The sequence below is a fragment of the Archocentrus centrarchus genome, chromosome 3 (genome assembly GCF_007364275.1).
Source record: "Archocentrus centrarchus isolate MPI-CPG fArcCen1 chromosome 3, fArcCen1, whole genome shotgun sequence".
NCBI classification, from domain to species: domain Eukaryota; kingdom Metazoa; phylum Chordata; class Actinopteri; order Cichliformes; family Cichlidae; genus Archocentrus; species Archocentrus centrarchus.
This window is the reverse complement of record NC_044348.1, coordinates 24,139,116-24,153,480: the sequence shown is the minus strand read 5'-3', so window position 1 is coordinate 24,153,480 and position 14,365 is coordinate 24,139,116. Positions and strand designations below refer to the sequence as shown.

The window sequence follows — 14,365 nt, the reverse complement described above, 5'->3', positions numbered from 1 at the left end:
AGCAGTGCTCTAAGCTGCCACAGTAAAAGGGAATGGCCCCATTTAGTGTCAAAATTTTGGGAGTTTTTTTTTTTTTTATCTCTAAAAGGAGATCAAATTCAAAATACATGCTTTTCAGAAAATCTGTTTACTGCTTTAAGGGTCTTTTGCTCTACTTCTGCTTTTACTGAACATAATTTAGCCTTAAATTTACAAGATTGGGGAGACTAATGGGGGTGGGGGAGGTGGGGTGGGGGGGGGGGGGGGGGCTGTTTCAAGCCCCCCCCCCGTCTTTGGACTACTATACCTGAAGCAAAAATGGCAGCAATACTGTAAATACTGCAACACAGTGGCTTGACAAATTTATAGATTGCTTTTATCTATTTTCTTGTAGTATTTGATTGGCACACTGACAATGTGTGTGTTTTTTTTTTCTCTCTCTCTCTCTCTTTCATCCTGTCCCATCTCCCTTCCTCCTCTGTATCTTTAGTCATGGTTAAACAGGAGCACAGAGATGAGCTGGACCTTGCTGCAGGACCTCCTATTTCCATGCCCCTGGCACATGCTGGTAGTCTGGTGCGCACCCAGCTGCCTTCTCCTGAGCTGGGCCACCCATCGGACAGCCTTCTGTCCAGCTCCCCTCACAGCCTGGCCACGGGCTCCGGACCTGGCCTGCTACCCGTACAGGCCCCCTGCCCCTCCCTGGGCTCCCCATCTTTCCAGCACCTGCCTCACCTCCAGGGTCGCATTTTGCATCACCCTCCTGCAGACTGCCAAATGACGTTCCATCCGAACTCTTCTCCTGCTCCCCTTTCTGCTCCTCCCCGGTCCCCCTACGAGCCCATGCAGCACAGTCATGGTCACAGTCTGCCCTTCAATGGCCAGCCCAACCTTCCTCCTCAGGGCTATGAGAGGATGCCTTTTCAGCATAGCCCCAGTACAACATCGCACCCAATGGGCATGGGAATGGTATACCCCTCCTCCCCTTGCTCCTCGCCAACTGCTCCCTCCTCTTCAACAGCCAACCCCATTGCTGGATCCCCCCACAGCCAGCAACCCTTATTTACCCCCTCATGCTCACACCTTCAAACACTGGGAAGCTATCATTGCTCCCCAAATCCCACACAGGTACCCTCTCCTAGTGGACACCCCCTGACAGGGCAGCACTCTGCACAGCTGCAGAGGGCCATGGGCTACCATCCAGTAAGTCAAAGATCAGCATCCTGTCCTACAGCGTCCAGCGCCCCTCCTCCACGGATGGTCCCCTCTCCCCACTCTGGGCCTTCTTCCCCTCAGCTCCACTCACTGCCGTACCAGTCTCCCACCTCATCTTCACCCACCTCAGGTGGCAGTCCTCTGGGGGCCCTCCAGCAGCAGCCTTCTCCCCAGGCTACAAGCCCAGTCATGACAAGCCTGTCTCCAGCAGGAGTGGGGCCTCTGGTTCATCCTTTAAGCCCTCAGGGGCCCTTCCCATCAGATGGGGAGAGGCTGAACATTAAACAAGAGCCAGAGGATGGGGAGCCCACCTTCCGCTCCATTGGCTTGCAGGACATCACACTGGATGACGGTGAGAAATATGAGCTTAAATTTATTTCAAAACATCTTATGGGTTTAGCCTGTTTAATGCCAATGCTCAGTAGTTACCTTGTGTCTTTAAGAAACAATAATACACTTTGAACCACTGGGAGCAACAGTGAAATGTTCAGAACCAGAAGTCCCACAGACCAGACAAGACAATTAGAAGTAGTTACTCCATCAGCTTTTGACTTTTTTACAGTGCTTCTTTACCTCTGTAAGCCTGTGGTGTTCTGTGGGGAACTATGCATCTTTGACTCTCACTCTTCAGTTTTCTGTCAGTCCGGGCTTCAGCTCTCATTATCACATTTTCCTGTCCTTTTACACAAGATATTTAGAGCACAACCATCTGTGATCAATCTCATTTTCAGTCTGAAACAAGGGACTGTTCAGGGATTAAATTTACCCTACAATACGTGACGCACAAGATAAATTTGTACCTGATGATGTAAAACAATACACAGCACCAGTTGTCGTATTTTCAAGAGGCTGAAACCTTGATGCCTGATAACAGTGATAGTGTTTCATCTGTCACTGCAGTGCACAGTTGTGTACACAGGTTCATTACCGAGGGGTCTTGTGACTTAGTATTGGGTAACATAGACATAATAAGACTGATAGGTGTAGTATCATATTAAAGGGTCTAATTGTGGACTGCAAAGCTTCTGTGTCTCTGGCAGCGATTTGGAGATTAATTACACTTTGAATGTTTTGGCTTCTTGGAGCTGAGGACAGGGAGAGGACTGCATAAATTTTTGCATCTTGCAAAGACTGTGGCTGGAACACGGAGACTACATTTGTGTGCTGCTGCAGTAATTACATCCTGTGTGTATTTGTGTGTACATGAGCATGTGTGTACCTGTGCTAACAACTCTAATTAGCATGCCCAGGAGAACTTGTTGACTTAACAATTGACCGTGAAGTCAGCACATGCATTTAGCACCTTTTTTTTTTTCTCTCATCCGTGAACTTCTCTACCTAAAATATGTTAATCTACACTGTTCTAAGTCACCTACCTCCTTATCTGTAGGTTGTGTTACCACTGCTGACATATTCAAATGAGGGTTCTGAAGATTTAAAGTTAATAAGTAGCCTGGCAAGGCTATGTAAGGGAAGTGTGATGCTGTGTGTTAGAAAGGGTCAACCTTATTAACACAGTGTTGCTGTCAATAAGTCGTGTGAACAGCTGCTCGGGTTCAATAGTGCATAAAACTTAAGAATACACAGTGTCTCTCTTTTCACAGCCTCATTCGTATGCATCCATTTTTTTTTTTTTTTTAATTCTGCAGGAAATTTAAGTTCAATTTTATTCAGCATCTACTCATGTAGACACAGTCATTTTGAAAGTAGCTGCCTGTACTCAATCTCATTTAAAAAAAAGTGTGAGAAAAGTTTGTGAGTGACACAGTTCAGACGGGAATGTAAGCTCTCCCTTTGAGCCTGTGGCTAAAAATAGCTTTCTGTGCCAGCCCAGCTCTGTAGGCCATGTTTTGAAGTAGCGACGTGGCGTTTCACCCAGCTCTGAGTTTTAGGAGGTCGCAGCACGCTCTCTTAAATAGACCACATGCACCCCAGTTTGAAATTTGTGTCCTTCCTGATCTGTCTGTCATAGTACCATAAGGATGTGTGAATTCATATTGCATATTGCAAACCTGTATTCTGATTTTTTTTTTTTAAAACATCTAGAATTAATACTTCTGAGCAATTTATACATAATTAACATTTGTTTTCTGATAAACACATTATGTTTAGAAAAGTTTGCCCTCAAACCAATTTTATATAGACTCTATTTTTGCATGTATGTCATCACACATGAGATTAACTTTTGCTGTAGTGTCACAGATATAAGTCAGTGATATGAGGGGAATACAAATGTGTGTAGAAAACTGCTCTGATTAGCAAACAGATGGCACTTGTGACGCACACCATAGCATGCTTGGGATATGTGTCTTGGTGTGTGTGTGTGTGTGTGTGTGTGTGTGTTTTAGTGAGAGATTGTATACTGTGTTTGTGTGTATCATCTTGATGTTTTGGAAGGGTGTGTGTGTGTGTGCATGTGCGTGCACCCGTACAGAGCAGGAGACACAGGAGGTGAGAAGACAGACTGACAGACAGATGGACAGACAAGTCCTGGATCCAAAGCCACTGCAGGGAGACATTCAATCTGAAGTGCACTAGGAATCTGAAATTAAACTGAAGTGTATACTGAATAATTGAACAATAATTGAACATTTAAAGTTTTCATTGTTGTCTAAATAAAGAAGTGCATTTATGGAGAAATGGCACTTAATGTGTATAGAAAAATAACAAAGAATACATAATTGTTGCTTTGTAATGCATGGGCAGTTGTGCGTTACTTTTATTACACTTTGCAATCAAAGAAAAGCAAAAGACCATAAACCACAAAAGCAAAGAAGGAAATTCTCAATAAAAGCAGCCCAAGATTTAACTGACTGTCACTAAAATGTGCTGTTTTTCTATTGCTTTGATGTCTGAATCAAAACAGAACTGAGTGTGATCAGGTGGTGCCTTAATGGAAAATGATCAAATGCACCCTTTTTCATAACAAAATATAAATATAATATGCATGTGCATGCTTTTGGCTACGCCATATGAACATAGCAGTGGCTTGAAGAATGTGGGCCCTCCATAGTGGTCATGGTGACAGAGTCTGAAGCTGTTTTGCTGCCGACCCGTGCACTTAACTAATTAATCTGCACGTGACTGTCTTTATGTTTGCAGAGCACGGCTGGGAAAGAATAGCATGTGTGTTATTGGCTTTGTTTGCATGTGAGCAGTTGCTGTAGTGTTGGCAGTGTCCGCAACGTGTGTCCACAACAAAAGCCGGTCTTTTGTCGGCGCTGCCCTGCCCAAATTCATAGCCGCACCAAACTGCGAGCTTTGGCTTTGAGGGTTAATAATAGGCAGAGCCCTACTGCCTGCACTCCTCAGAGCAGAGACACTGGCACAGTAATGACACAGAAACATGCACATGGAGCGACACACATCATCCTGTAGATGTAATCAAATATACCAGGCAGTGTCTATGAACACATCTTTAAATATATGTTTTTATTGTCCTGTTTTTCTGTGTTTACAAGGCAAGGCACTGCGTAGAAGTGAAAAAGTTTCACCAGCTGTTGATAGAAACGCTAGAAGCATTTTGTAGTGCATGAAAAATCTTCATCTTGGAGGCACCCCCCTTTGCTCCATCTATGTTACTCCATATGCTTGGAAAGTTTCACACAGCATTATCCATTAAGCAACATTTTGAACCACCAAATCTACTTACTCGTTTTGAAGCTGTGCTCTTTAATTGAAAAGATCATTATCAGTCTCATCTTTATGTTCAGTATAATCCACCTACCAGCTCAATAGTGTGGATTGACACATGCTTGCAGTGTTTATGTACTGGACCACTTCTTGAAGCCTACACTTAATACCCAAAGTGATGCTTGTTTCTTTAACAGAACGATAATGTGTTGTTTAGTCATGTGTAAAGGTGCTAGCAGGTGCATTACCTTCGCAGAGAACAGAAAGATGTATTTTCCCATTTCTAGTCTTTGTGAATTCACCAGCTGCTGTAGTTTCACAATAGCAGACAGAAATAATTTGGTGTGTACCATGTACTGACAGGCACGTTAACACCACTGCAACCAACAACTTGCTTAGCTTTATATGATAAAGTAAGTTTATCACATGCACCCTGCATATGATGTGTGCTTCCTGAATGCTGCAAAATAGTTGAGAGCTAGAAAATGAGTAAAACAAGAAAGTGGTGAACTGGTCAATAACCAACTAATCCAAAAAGACATTTTTCTCAGCAGTTGGCCCTCCGGAGGGGGGGGGGGGGCAGTGAATATTGGATTTACCTTTGGCAGGTGGTGAGAAATGTGACACCGGCTTTATCTGAAATGAAATTAAACATGAAATTAGACTTGGAAATGTCTTTTTGTCTTTGGTCCCTTTTTAAATTATATTTAATTGACATTTTTCCTTGAAAAATGAATGAAATTTGTAGTTTTCACCATCAACAAAAGATTTTTTTTTTTTTCATGAAATAAGCAGAAATAAATGAGTTGTTTTGTGTATCGGAGGTAGCCTTAATGCTGCCATTGACCAGAAGAACAACTAATAACCCCAAACTCCTGATTTGCTGGCATAAAAAAACAACAGTGGAAGGAAAATACATTTCCATTAAATGCTGCTGCTGCTCTTTAAAAACAATGGCAAACCTTTGCTGGTCTTTTCCCCCCAAACAAGTGGAAAAGGACTTTGTGTGTCATCTTTCCACACAATTAAGGTTTTAAAGAGTGTAATGCAGAGGTCTTGGCAAAGGCAGGAATGTGGTATGGAGACAGTGCCAGCTGCTGCATTTTTCTTTAGAAGGAGGGAAAGCCTGGAAATCCCTCTGTGAGGATAAGAGTGGTTTATTAACTCTTATTTTGTTGTGGTTTTTTGAATATGTGCATATATTATTTTGGAAAATAGCAGTGCTGCTTTTATGGTGATGTTTTTGCAGAGTTTTTTCCTCTGTTGCATTGCTGACTGGCTGTTTTTTGTGCACTTAAGCCAGGTATGAAGCACTGGTGCTCAACTGGAAAATTAATACTAGTCACCACATTTTCATGGCACGCAAGTAAGGACTTGACAGATTGTGGTGAAGCAAATTTCACTCCCCCTTGTAAATGTGGAGCTGCTGAAATGTGTGTATGCAAGCTTTTGTACATGTACCTGTATGTCTGTGAGCTTTTGGTGAGTCACCTTAGCATGTTGATGTTACCTTGCCACTGCCTCCTGCTTGGTAGGCAAAATATTACAAGAAAATGCAAAAAGTGTTTTAATTTTTCTTGTACATGTTCTCGTGTCTCCTTAAATAACTTTTGATGCTAGACTTACAAAACAAAGTATTTTAAGATGTTACCTTTTTGGAAATTTCAGTTGACATTTTTTTCTGTGCTCTGACATTTTATAAAACACCATCTAAAGTCTTTTCTCAAGTGGGGGAAAAAAGTTGGGTTTCTAGCTCCTAATTGACAGTGACGCATTAAATCATTGGGAGAGAAAAAGGTAAAAAAAAAAAAGATGAAGATTAACTCCAGAAAGACTTCAGCTTTTAAGTCTTATAGTATGTACTTTTATTTATTGGAGTGGGCTTTGTCAATGCCCCCAAGTGGCTATTTAAGCTCCAGTGGTTTCTGTCCTAAAACTCGATCTTCTGGTCATCTGCTCAGTGGAGTCACTATTCCGTGTTGTCGTTCAAAGGCGAGAGTCTTGTGAATCACTTACCGTTAGATCAAATGGGAAATCCACAGATGATTCAGAGAGATGAGTGACTTTGAGAAACTGAGACTTTGTAACGAGTTTCTCCGGTGTGATCTGTGCCCTCACCTACTCACTCACTACAAAAGTCAAATTAAAATGAAGCAGAAAGGGATTACAGAGAAGCAGCTGAGATGAAGAGTAAATGGGGGGGGGGGGGAGGCTTTCCGGAGCAGAGCTGGAAGATTTCAATACAAGTTCCATCAACTGACCGTCTATTTCCGATGTGTGTGATCAGTCAGTGGCTCTTTTACTTAACGTTTGGTCTCATAGCTGAGGCTTTGTGAGGATGTGTGCATGTCATTACAGGGCCCTCCAAGTGGAAACTGTGTGCTTTGATATTCCCTGTTGCAGGCAAACTGAGTCTTGCTTCTCTCTGTTCCCTTTGCGCCAACATTTTCCATTGTGGCGTGTTGTCTTCATTTGCTGGACTGAAGAATCAGTCAAACTTTGAGCTATTTGCTTAAGCCGCTCTGCCAGGGTAATGTTTTTAATGCCTGGGTCAGGGAACTTTTTTCAGTGTGTCATAAAGGGTTTTGATAATTACCCACTTTCCATTTCGACAGAAGACATGTTTATCGTACTGAATGACCATCTGCCTGTTTCACTTCTGTTTTGCATTTTGGAAATCTTTTCAATATGCCTCCTTTGACATGCACTTTAGAAATTGAAACGTGAGCTAACCCAGTCACAGTGGTCTCCTGCTAGATGTGAAACCTCCTTTCAGGGAAATTTAACAAAGCAACTGTTACCGCTTCAATCGCAGTATGCAGATTTGACAACAAATTCGTTTCTCACTTAGCACTTTATGTCTAAGCTTTAAATTCTGCCTGACATTTTGTAGCCACACTTTTTTGGGGGTGTTTGAGGGGTTATATTTTTAATATTCTGGACCCTCTTGCTTGTTCTGACTCTTACCGATCCTACTGGCAGTCAGTTCTGGTGTTTAACTGACTGTTATCTCTTTCTCCTGCACTACAACACACGTCTTTCTTCATTATGCTGTAAAGTACGCAAGATTGTAATGCTTAATTTTGGATGAGATAAAATGTCTGCATGGATGGTGATTGGAAAAACTGCCTTCCCTCTAAACTAACATCTTTGGTTGTGTAGCACAAACGATGACTGAAAGTGGAGGCAGCAGAAAGGGTTGGCTTTGTTTATTTCAGTCAGTTAAAGGATTATCTCTTTATCTCATGAGGAAGGAGCATTCTGATTACATCCTTTACTAGCAGTAGTAACTGTAGTAGTGGCAGTAGGCTGATGTATATTTTGGCTAGGGAGCCCCCCTCCCAGTCATCTGCAGAGGATCTCCCTCCGGCTGAGACATTCAGAGCCACAGTTACTACAACAGCCAGCGCTGAATCACTGGTTTTCTGTTGCACTGTCATGAACAATACCAGTAAACCTGAGAAAATACTATGGCATATGAAACTAGTCACAGCTTGTGCTCAACTAAAACCTCTCTTTCACTTCTGGTTATTGATGTGTGGAGCTCCATGTTAAATTGAAGCATAGATTATCTTTTGCTCACCGATGAGGGAAACATTGTTTTATTTTTACAAATTACAATGATTGCTCAGCTGCTCAGTGTTAGCTCTAGTCTTTTTCTCTTTTCTTAGATAAAAACGTTTTTAGTTAAATGAACTTTAGTTTAGTTTGTCCCGTTTTAAGTCCACAGATTCTAACTTTTATTATGAAACTGATGCTGTTCCAAGTAGTTTGTTGAATTGAATGAGAAGGGAAACAAAAGAATTGTAAAAGGGCAGAGATGGAATAACCTCCTTTCCACTGTATGCCCCTTTTAAGATGGAAACTGACTTGCAAAACAAGTTCTACTCATTTCAAATCGTCCAAATTTACATTGGGCGCAGATGTTATATCGAGAGTGAAGTCTCGTGAAAATATTTCTGACAGTTCGTTGTGGGAAACCATTTCAGCCTCAGCTCGTTTTATAAGAAAACAAATGTAATTGAAACGAGAGGAATTAGTCTGAAGTTGTACACGACTGCCTTTTTTTTGGCTCTACTCACTTATTTATCGGTCGATAAGTTAATGTTTGCCTATGCAACAATCTAATCAGTACAGCGGAAAGTGATGAGTTTTTGCAGACGCCCACTTAATGTCGGTCTGTCGCACTTCACACTATGTTGCTCATATTCCTGTGGTATTAAGGCAGATTCACTCCCTTGAATAAGCAGAGCTTACCACATAAAACTTAAGCTGTGCGGAAGGTTTCTGACAGGCCTGTAAGCACCGCCGCATAATGTGTACCTCTAATTTAATCTGTTAGTGCTCAGAATCAAGCTTTTCCTTTCAAACCAATGTAACTTATGTTCAGTGTAGATAACTGCTATTAAGATATTTTCTAAATTTGTTTGAGATTAAAAGTGTAAGAAGTCAAATATAAAACTTCACTGAACTTCATTAAACTTGTGTTACAGAAATGAAAAGAAACCCAGCTTATAGCCTTTTCATTTTATCAATATAACTTCTGCTCTGATGGTCCATTAACAGCTGTAAGATGCAGTTTGTTTTGAGCCCAGCTGCAGCACTTGTCTTTCAAAAGGTCACAGCCTTTAAAGGAGATCTGTGGTTCTCTATCAGTTTTATTTCACACAAGGAATTGTGTGACAACGCAGTGAGCCAGTCCACTTGTTGCATGTTGTACATCAAGGTTAGACTGTATGCTTAAAGGTAAATGTTTGCTTTGATAATCACACAGTAGTCTCATAAGTGCGTGGTGGTGCTGTGAGTATGACAGCGTGTGTGTGTGTGTGTGTGTGTGTGTGTGTGTGTGTGTGTGTGTGTGTGTGTGTGTGTGTGTGTGTGTGTGTGTGTGTGTGTGTGTGTGTGGTGTGTGAACATGGTTGACATGGGAAAGGAAGAGCCTCCCACGCTAACAGGATGATGTGAGTGATGGTGGCCAGACACAAAAGCAAGCAGCAGAAAACACAAATAAAGTACACCAAGGCACTAAATTGTGCTGCTGGTCCCATGACAGAGACTGTAAAATCAGTCATGTGTTCAGTATGAAAAAATGAACTTGAAGTGCTCTTTAGTTTTAAGAGGAGGTGATGAAACTGTGAAACGGATATAAAGGTTAACAAAACAAATGTAAAGACTTTTATAGTTTACCGGATTTATTAAGATTGTGTTGCTTTATTACTCGTATTACTTTACAGCTTTTAGGTGTACCTGTGTTAGATTTGAATATGGTTTCTTTTTTCTGAAGAAATGCATTTGGCTGGTTCATTTGCTCATCTATGACTAAGTTGCTCCCTGCCACATTTTTTTATTTTTTTTAACTGAGTTACAGTAAAACATTTGGTTGAAATCTTTTTTGGGGGGGGCTTTATTTTACATTAAAGCTGCATATGTGGTCACAGAGGGGTGGAGAGGGCTGCGTTTTGACGGGCATGTACAGACAGATCGTGCTCATTGGTGGTGGTGTCACACTGGGCCAGAGGTCTCTGCTACACCCACCCAAACCAGTTTGCTGAGCCTGATTTTTGTTTTTGACCACATGAAGAAGTCAGAGGACAAAAAGGTGAACTCATACATGTTGTAAGAGTGGCAAAAAAAAAAAAAGGAACCTTCACATCATATTTTCCATAAATTTAAAATAAATCTTAAGCTTTCTTTTACTCTTTCTGTCCTCATGTCTTCCTCACAAGTCAAAGTGAAGCTGATTTACTTCACGGCTGCAGTTTTTACTGGCTCCCTGCTGTTTTTCTCGTGGTCCCAGTGTGAGTTATGAATGGAAGCAGCAGATGTAAAACAACCATTCAGGCTGGCTGGAAAACAGGCTGCAGCACAGAGAAAGGCTTACTTGTTATTTATTTAAAATCAGGCTCTAACTGAGTCTGTGGAGTAATTAACCTCGCTGTGCCTGAGTGCCTCTCTGGGCTCAACAGCGTGTTTAACAATAGATTGGTTTTACACAGCCCTTTTGCCATGCTTGCAAACCTCATGAACAGGCCTGAGGAAATGTACTGAACCACCATTAAAGCTCTAATGAAGTAATGGACAGCCCCGCTGGTTGGCCAGCTGTTCAGGAGTGTGTGTTTATAGGAGTAAATGTGCTGTGCTAACTGCTAACATTTCTTGGACTCAAACAAAGCTTAGAATTGGCACATTTAGTGAATGGAATAGTTTCTCTCATTTGTTATGTCAGAAGCGATCATATCTCATGTCAGAGCAATGACTTTGTAACCTATGGGTTTACCAGTTTTTTTTTTTAAGAGTTTTTCCATTTTAAGCTTTTGGCAGTTTGAGTTTGCCATTTTCATCTTCTGAGGAACTCAGCGTGGAACTACACTGACCTCTGCTGGAAATAAATGCATATATTCTGACAAAATAATACATTTAAAGTTTAAAATATCTGTTTTCTCTGTTTGCCTTTCCCTCCACAGTGAACGAGATCATCGGTAGAGACATGTCCCAGTCCCCCAACCAGTCATAGCTTGGCCTTCACGTCAACCGTGGCATCTCCTTAATCTCGGCACCTCTTCAGCTCCATAACAGGCCCAAGTCCCAGTCCGGGTGCTGGTCCTGCGGGAAGAAGAGGGCTGAAAAGAGAGGATTGTGGTCAGTGACTGAATACGATCGGAGATTCTATTAAAATCACAATGATTTGCAAGTTCACCAGCCTGAAGAAGAAACTCCTCCCATTTATTTTAAAGCTGTTTCTCCTACGTAGAGATCTTGATACAGAACTTCAAATAGATTAGAAAGAAAATGTGAGCAGGAGGATGTTGTAGCAATGCCAAGTTGGAGCCAGGGTGAAACTCTTGGAGAACAATGAGAAACCGTTACAAAAACCTTCTTTCTTTTCAGCTCTTCACTGTTCAGGCAGTGACCCTTTGTTAGGTGTACATCTGACCCTTTAAAGCACCCAGTCTTCCTGACCAATCAGTACTCACGTCTGTGAGTCTGGAGCGCTCGCTTTTTTTGAATGCATTATCTACAAGAGACAACAGAATGCGCTGTTGTCGCCCTCTCACCAGCATTGACCTTCAAGAATGAAGACGTCTTGTGACACACGAGAATAAGAGATGCTCAGTAGTGCGCAGTCACGAGGAGCCAGAAGGCTGTTACAGTGCACTGAGTGTAGCCAGTTTCTCAGGCAACACATCAGGATGCTACAAATATTCAGGGTTAATTGAACATCAGCAAAAGTATGGCAGAACAGTTAAACCATGAAATTGAATTAATGATTGGAATTCCTATCAATATTTCAGGAAATTTTCTTGCCAAGCTTTGCTGTCAGACTGAGTGAGCAAAATTTGTTGTGGTGACGATGTCCACGCCCCTTGTAAATTATAAAAATATTCAGGTCTGGAGGGGCGGGGCCCTGGCAGGTAGAACGAGTTGCTGTGGCGCCAATCTCGTTCAGATCTGCAACATTCCACAACTTTTTGTAACCTTGCAGCCGTGTAGATATCTGTACATTAACTCCCTTACACCATCACCATCACACCCGTCTCCTTTTCTTCTCCTGTCTCCTGTGTTTCCTCTTCATCCTTTCCTTTCCTGTGTTTCTCCACCCTCTTCACATTGAACAAAGGCCTTATTAACAATTAGGAGCTTTCATTGGTGGCAAAAGCTTTTTCTTGTTGTTGCTTTTCCACAGCAGGCTTTAAGTTTAACGATATATTTTTTCAGAAACAGATGTGCAGCTCGGATCGTGTGGATGTGATTTCAGGAGTCCCGATGAGGGACAGTTGAAGATGCATGAAGATGGCGATTAGTTTGGTGTTAGAAGTGTTTTTCATTGGTCCACACACACAGAAGTCTCTGCCTCTCAAATTTCCATCCATGCATTTCTGAATCTCCCAGGGCCCTTAGTGTGGCCTTCAGTTTCCTAACAGCAGTCATACCTCTAATGGTATGATAGCTAAGGCAGGCATATTATGATAAAGTACTTACACATAAAAATGTTTATATGTTGCATTTATGTGTTGCGCCCCTTTAGCAATGAAAGGTGAAAACCCACAGAACAGGAATTGGATGTAATGGAGTATCCCACATCCCACTGTTTGAAACAATCAATCTTTGCTGATAACGATCCATGACGACTCCTCCATTGTTTCCAGGATGTATTTGTTCCCATTCTTGCTCTCCTGACAGATATGCAGTGCCTGTGTGGCAGCAATAACAAACCTGAGCAAAGAGCACCTTCAGGCACGTTTTTAGTCAGCTTTGACGTACCAGATGTGAACACACGTGAACAGACAGATACCGATTCTGGCTTCCACTGGCATGTCTGCCTTATGTTTGACAAGGATGAGGAGAGCTCAGGAGTGTTTTTATTTTTTTGTTTTAAATGATGGTTTGAAGTGAGTTTCCAGGTGAAAATTATTATGCTATGCATTCATATTCTGCCTAATGCCTTTACAAATGGGGAAAAAAAAGACAAAAAAAAAAAAAAAAAAGACCTTGATGCCTATAGAAGTAGACTGTAGACTTTTTTTTAGATGCTTGATTGATTCCGTTAGCATCCTGGATTTGTCCATCAGCCAATCTGCCTTGCCGAGGACACAGTTGCAAGCACCGTAATAGGTTCAGTTCTGAGTGAGTGTGTGGATGAGTGGTTGATGTTTGTACCAAATACGCTGTACAGAAGACAGGAATCGTAAGAGTCCTATTTTCAACAACAGAAGCACACACATGTATTTAGGCTATGCAAACTGTAACAGCAGCAAATGTGAGATATGATGTTATATATGAGAAATGAGATTATAAAGTAGTTGTAAAGTTGCTTATGAACTTCACAGAGAAAAATGACTGAACCTTCAGATAGTGAGAGTATCACGTCACTATGTAAACTATTAGGATGCCTTAACTCGTTTGAAAACCAGTTTTTCAGTGTGTCTATATGCTGTTCTGTTTTTTTTTTTTTTTAATGAGTAAGACGCAAGTCGGTTATTTTTGTTATTTTTGTTTGTTTTTAGGGGGAAGTGTGGACTTTAAGGGTTGGGTGGGAGGAAGACGATGGGCGTTTTGCATATAAAGTTGGTTCTGCAGATAAAAAGAAGCAAGACTACAAAAAAAAAAAAAAAAAGAAGCAAAACCCAGCATTGACAGTAAACTCTGGCAGCCGCCCTTATCTGTCATAACCAAAGACCGAACAATATGTTCCCACTTTACGTAATAGTAAAGCAACAGAGACTGTACAACTCTATTTTTGATACTTTGAAATGGATGTCATTCCTAAAACTGGGGACACGAGCGTCATATATATATATATATATATATATATATATATATATATATATATAAATTGTGTGTGTAATATGATTGTTTTGTAAAATAAAAGGGAAATACAGGTTTAGCTTATGTTTACCAAGCCTTGTATTGTCATTTCTTGTATATTTTGTATGTTTAAAATTTTGTAATTTTTAAGACTGCAGTGCTTTTTGAAATTATTCAAAGGGAATAATACCTTGCATCATACTGTAGGCTCTAAAGTAGTGTATGTCAATAA

At 41.2% G+C, this 14,365-nt stretch overlaps 1 protein-coding gene across 1 annotated transcript in view; it reads left to right on the top strand.

The window, feature by feature from the left end:
* Window positions 1–14,109, top strand: part of nfatc3a (nuclear factor of activated T cells 3a) — a 62,115-nt gene extending 48,006 nt beyond the window's left edge. Inside the window, exons 9-10 of the mRNA XM_030721505.1 lie at window positions 470–1,546; window positions 11,292–14,109. Coding sequence (XP_030577365.1) covers window positions 470–1,546; window positions 11,292–11,341 — 1,127 coding nt within the window. The 3' untranslated portion in view covers window positions 11,342–14,109. The remainder of the gene's footprint in view (window positions 1–469; window positions 1,547–11,291) is intronic.
* The last annotated feature ends 256 nt before the right edge of the window (window positions 14,110–14,365 follow it).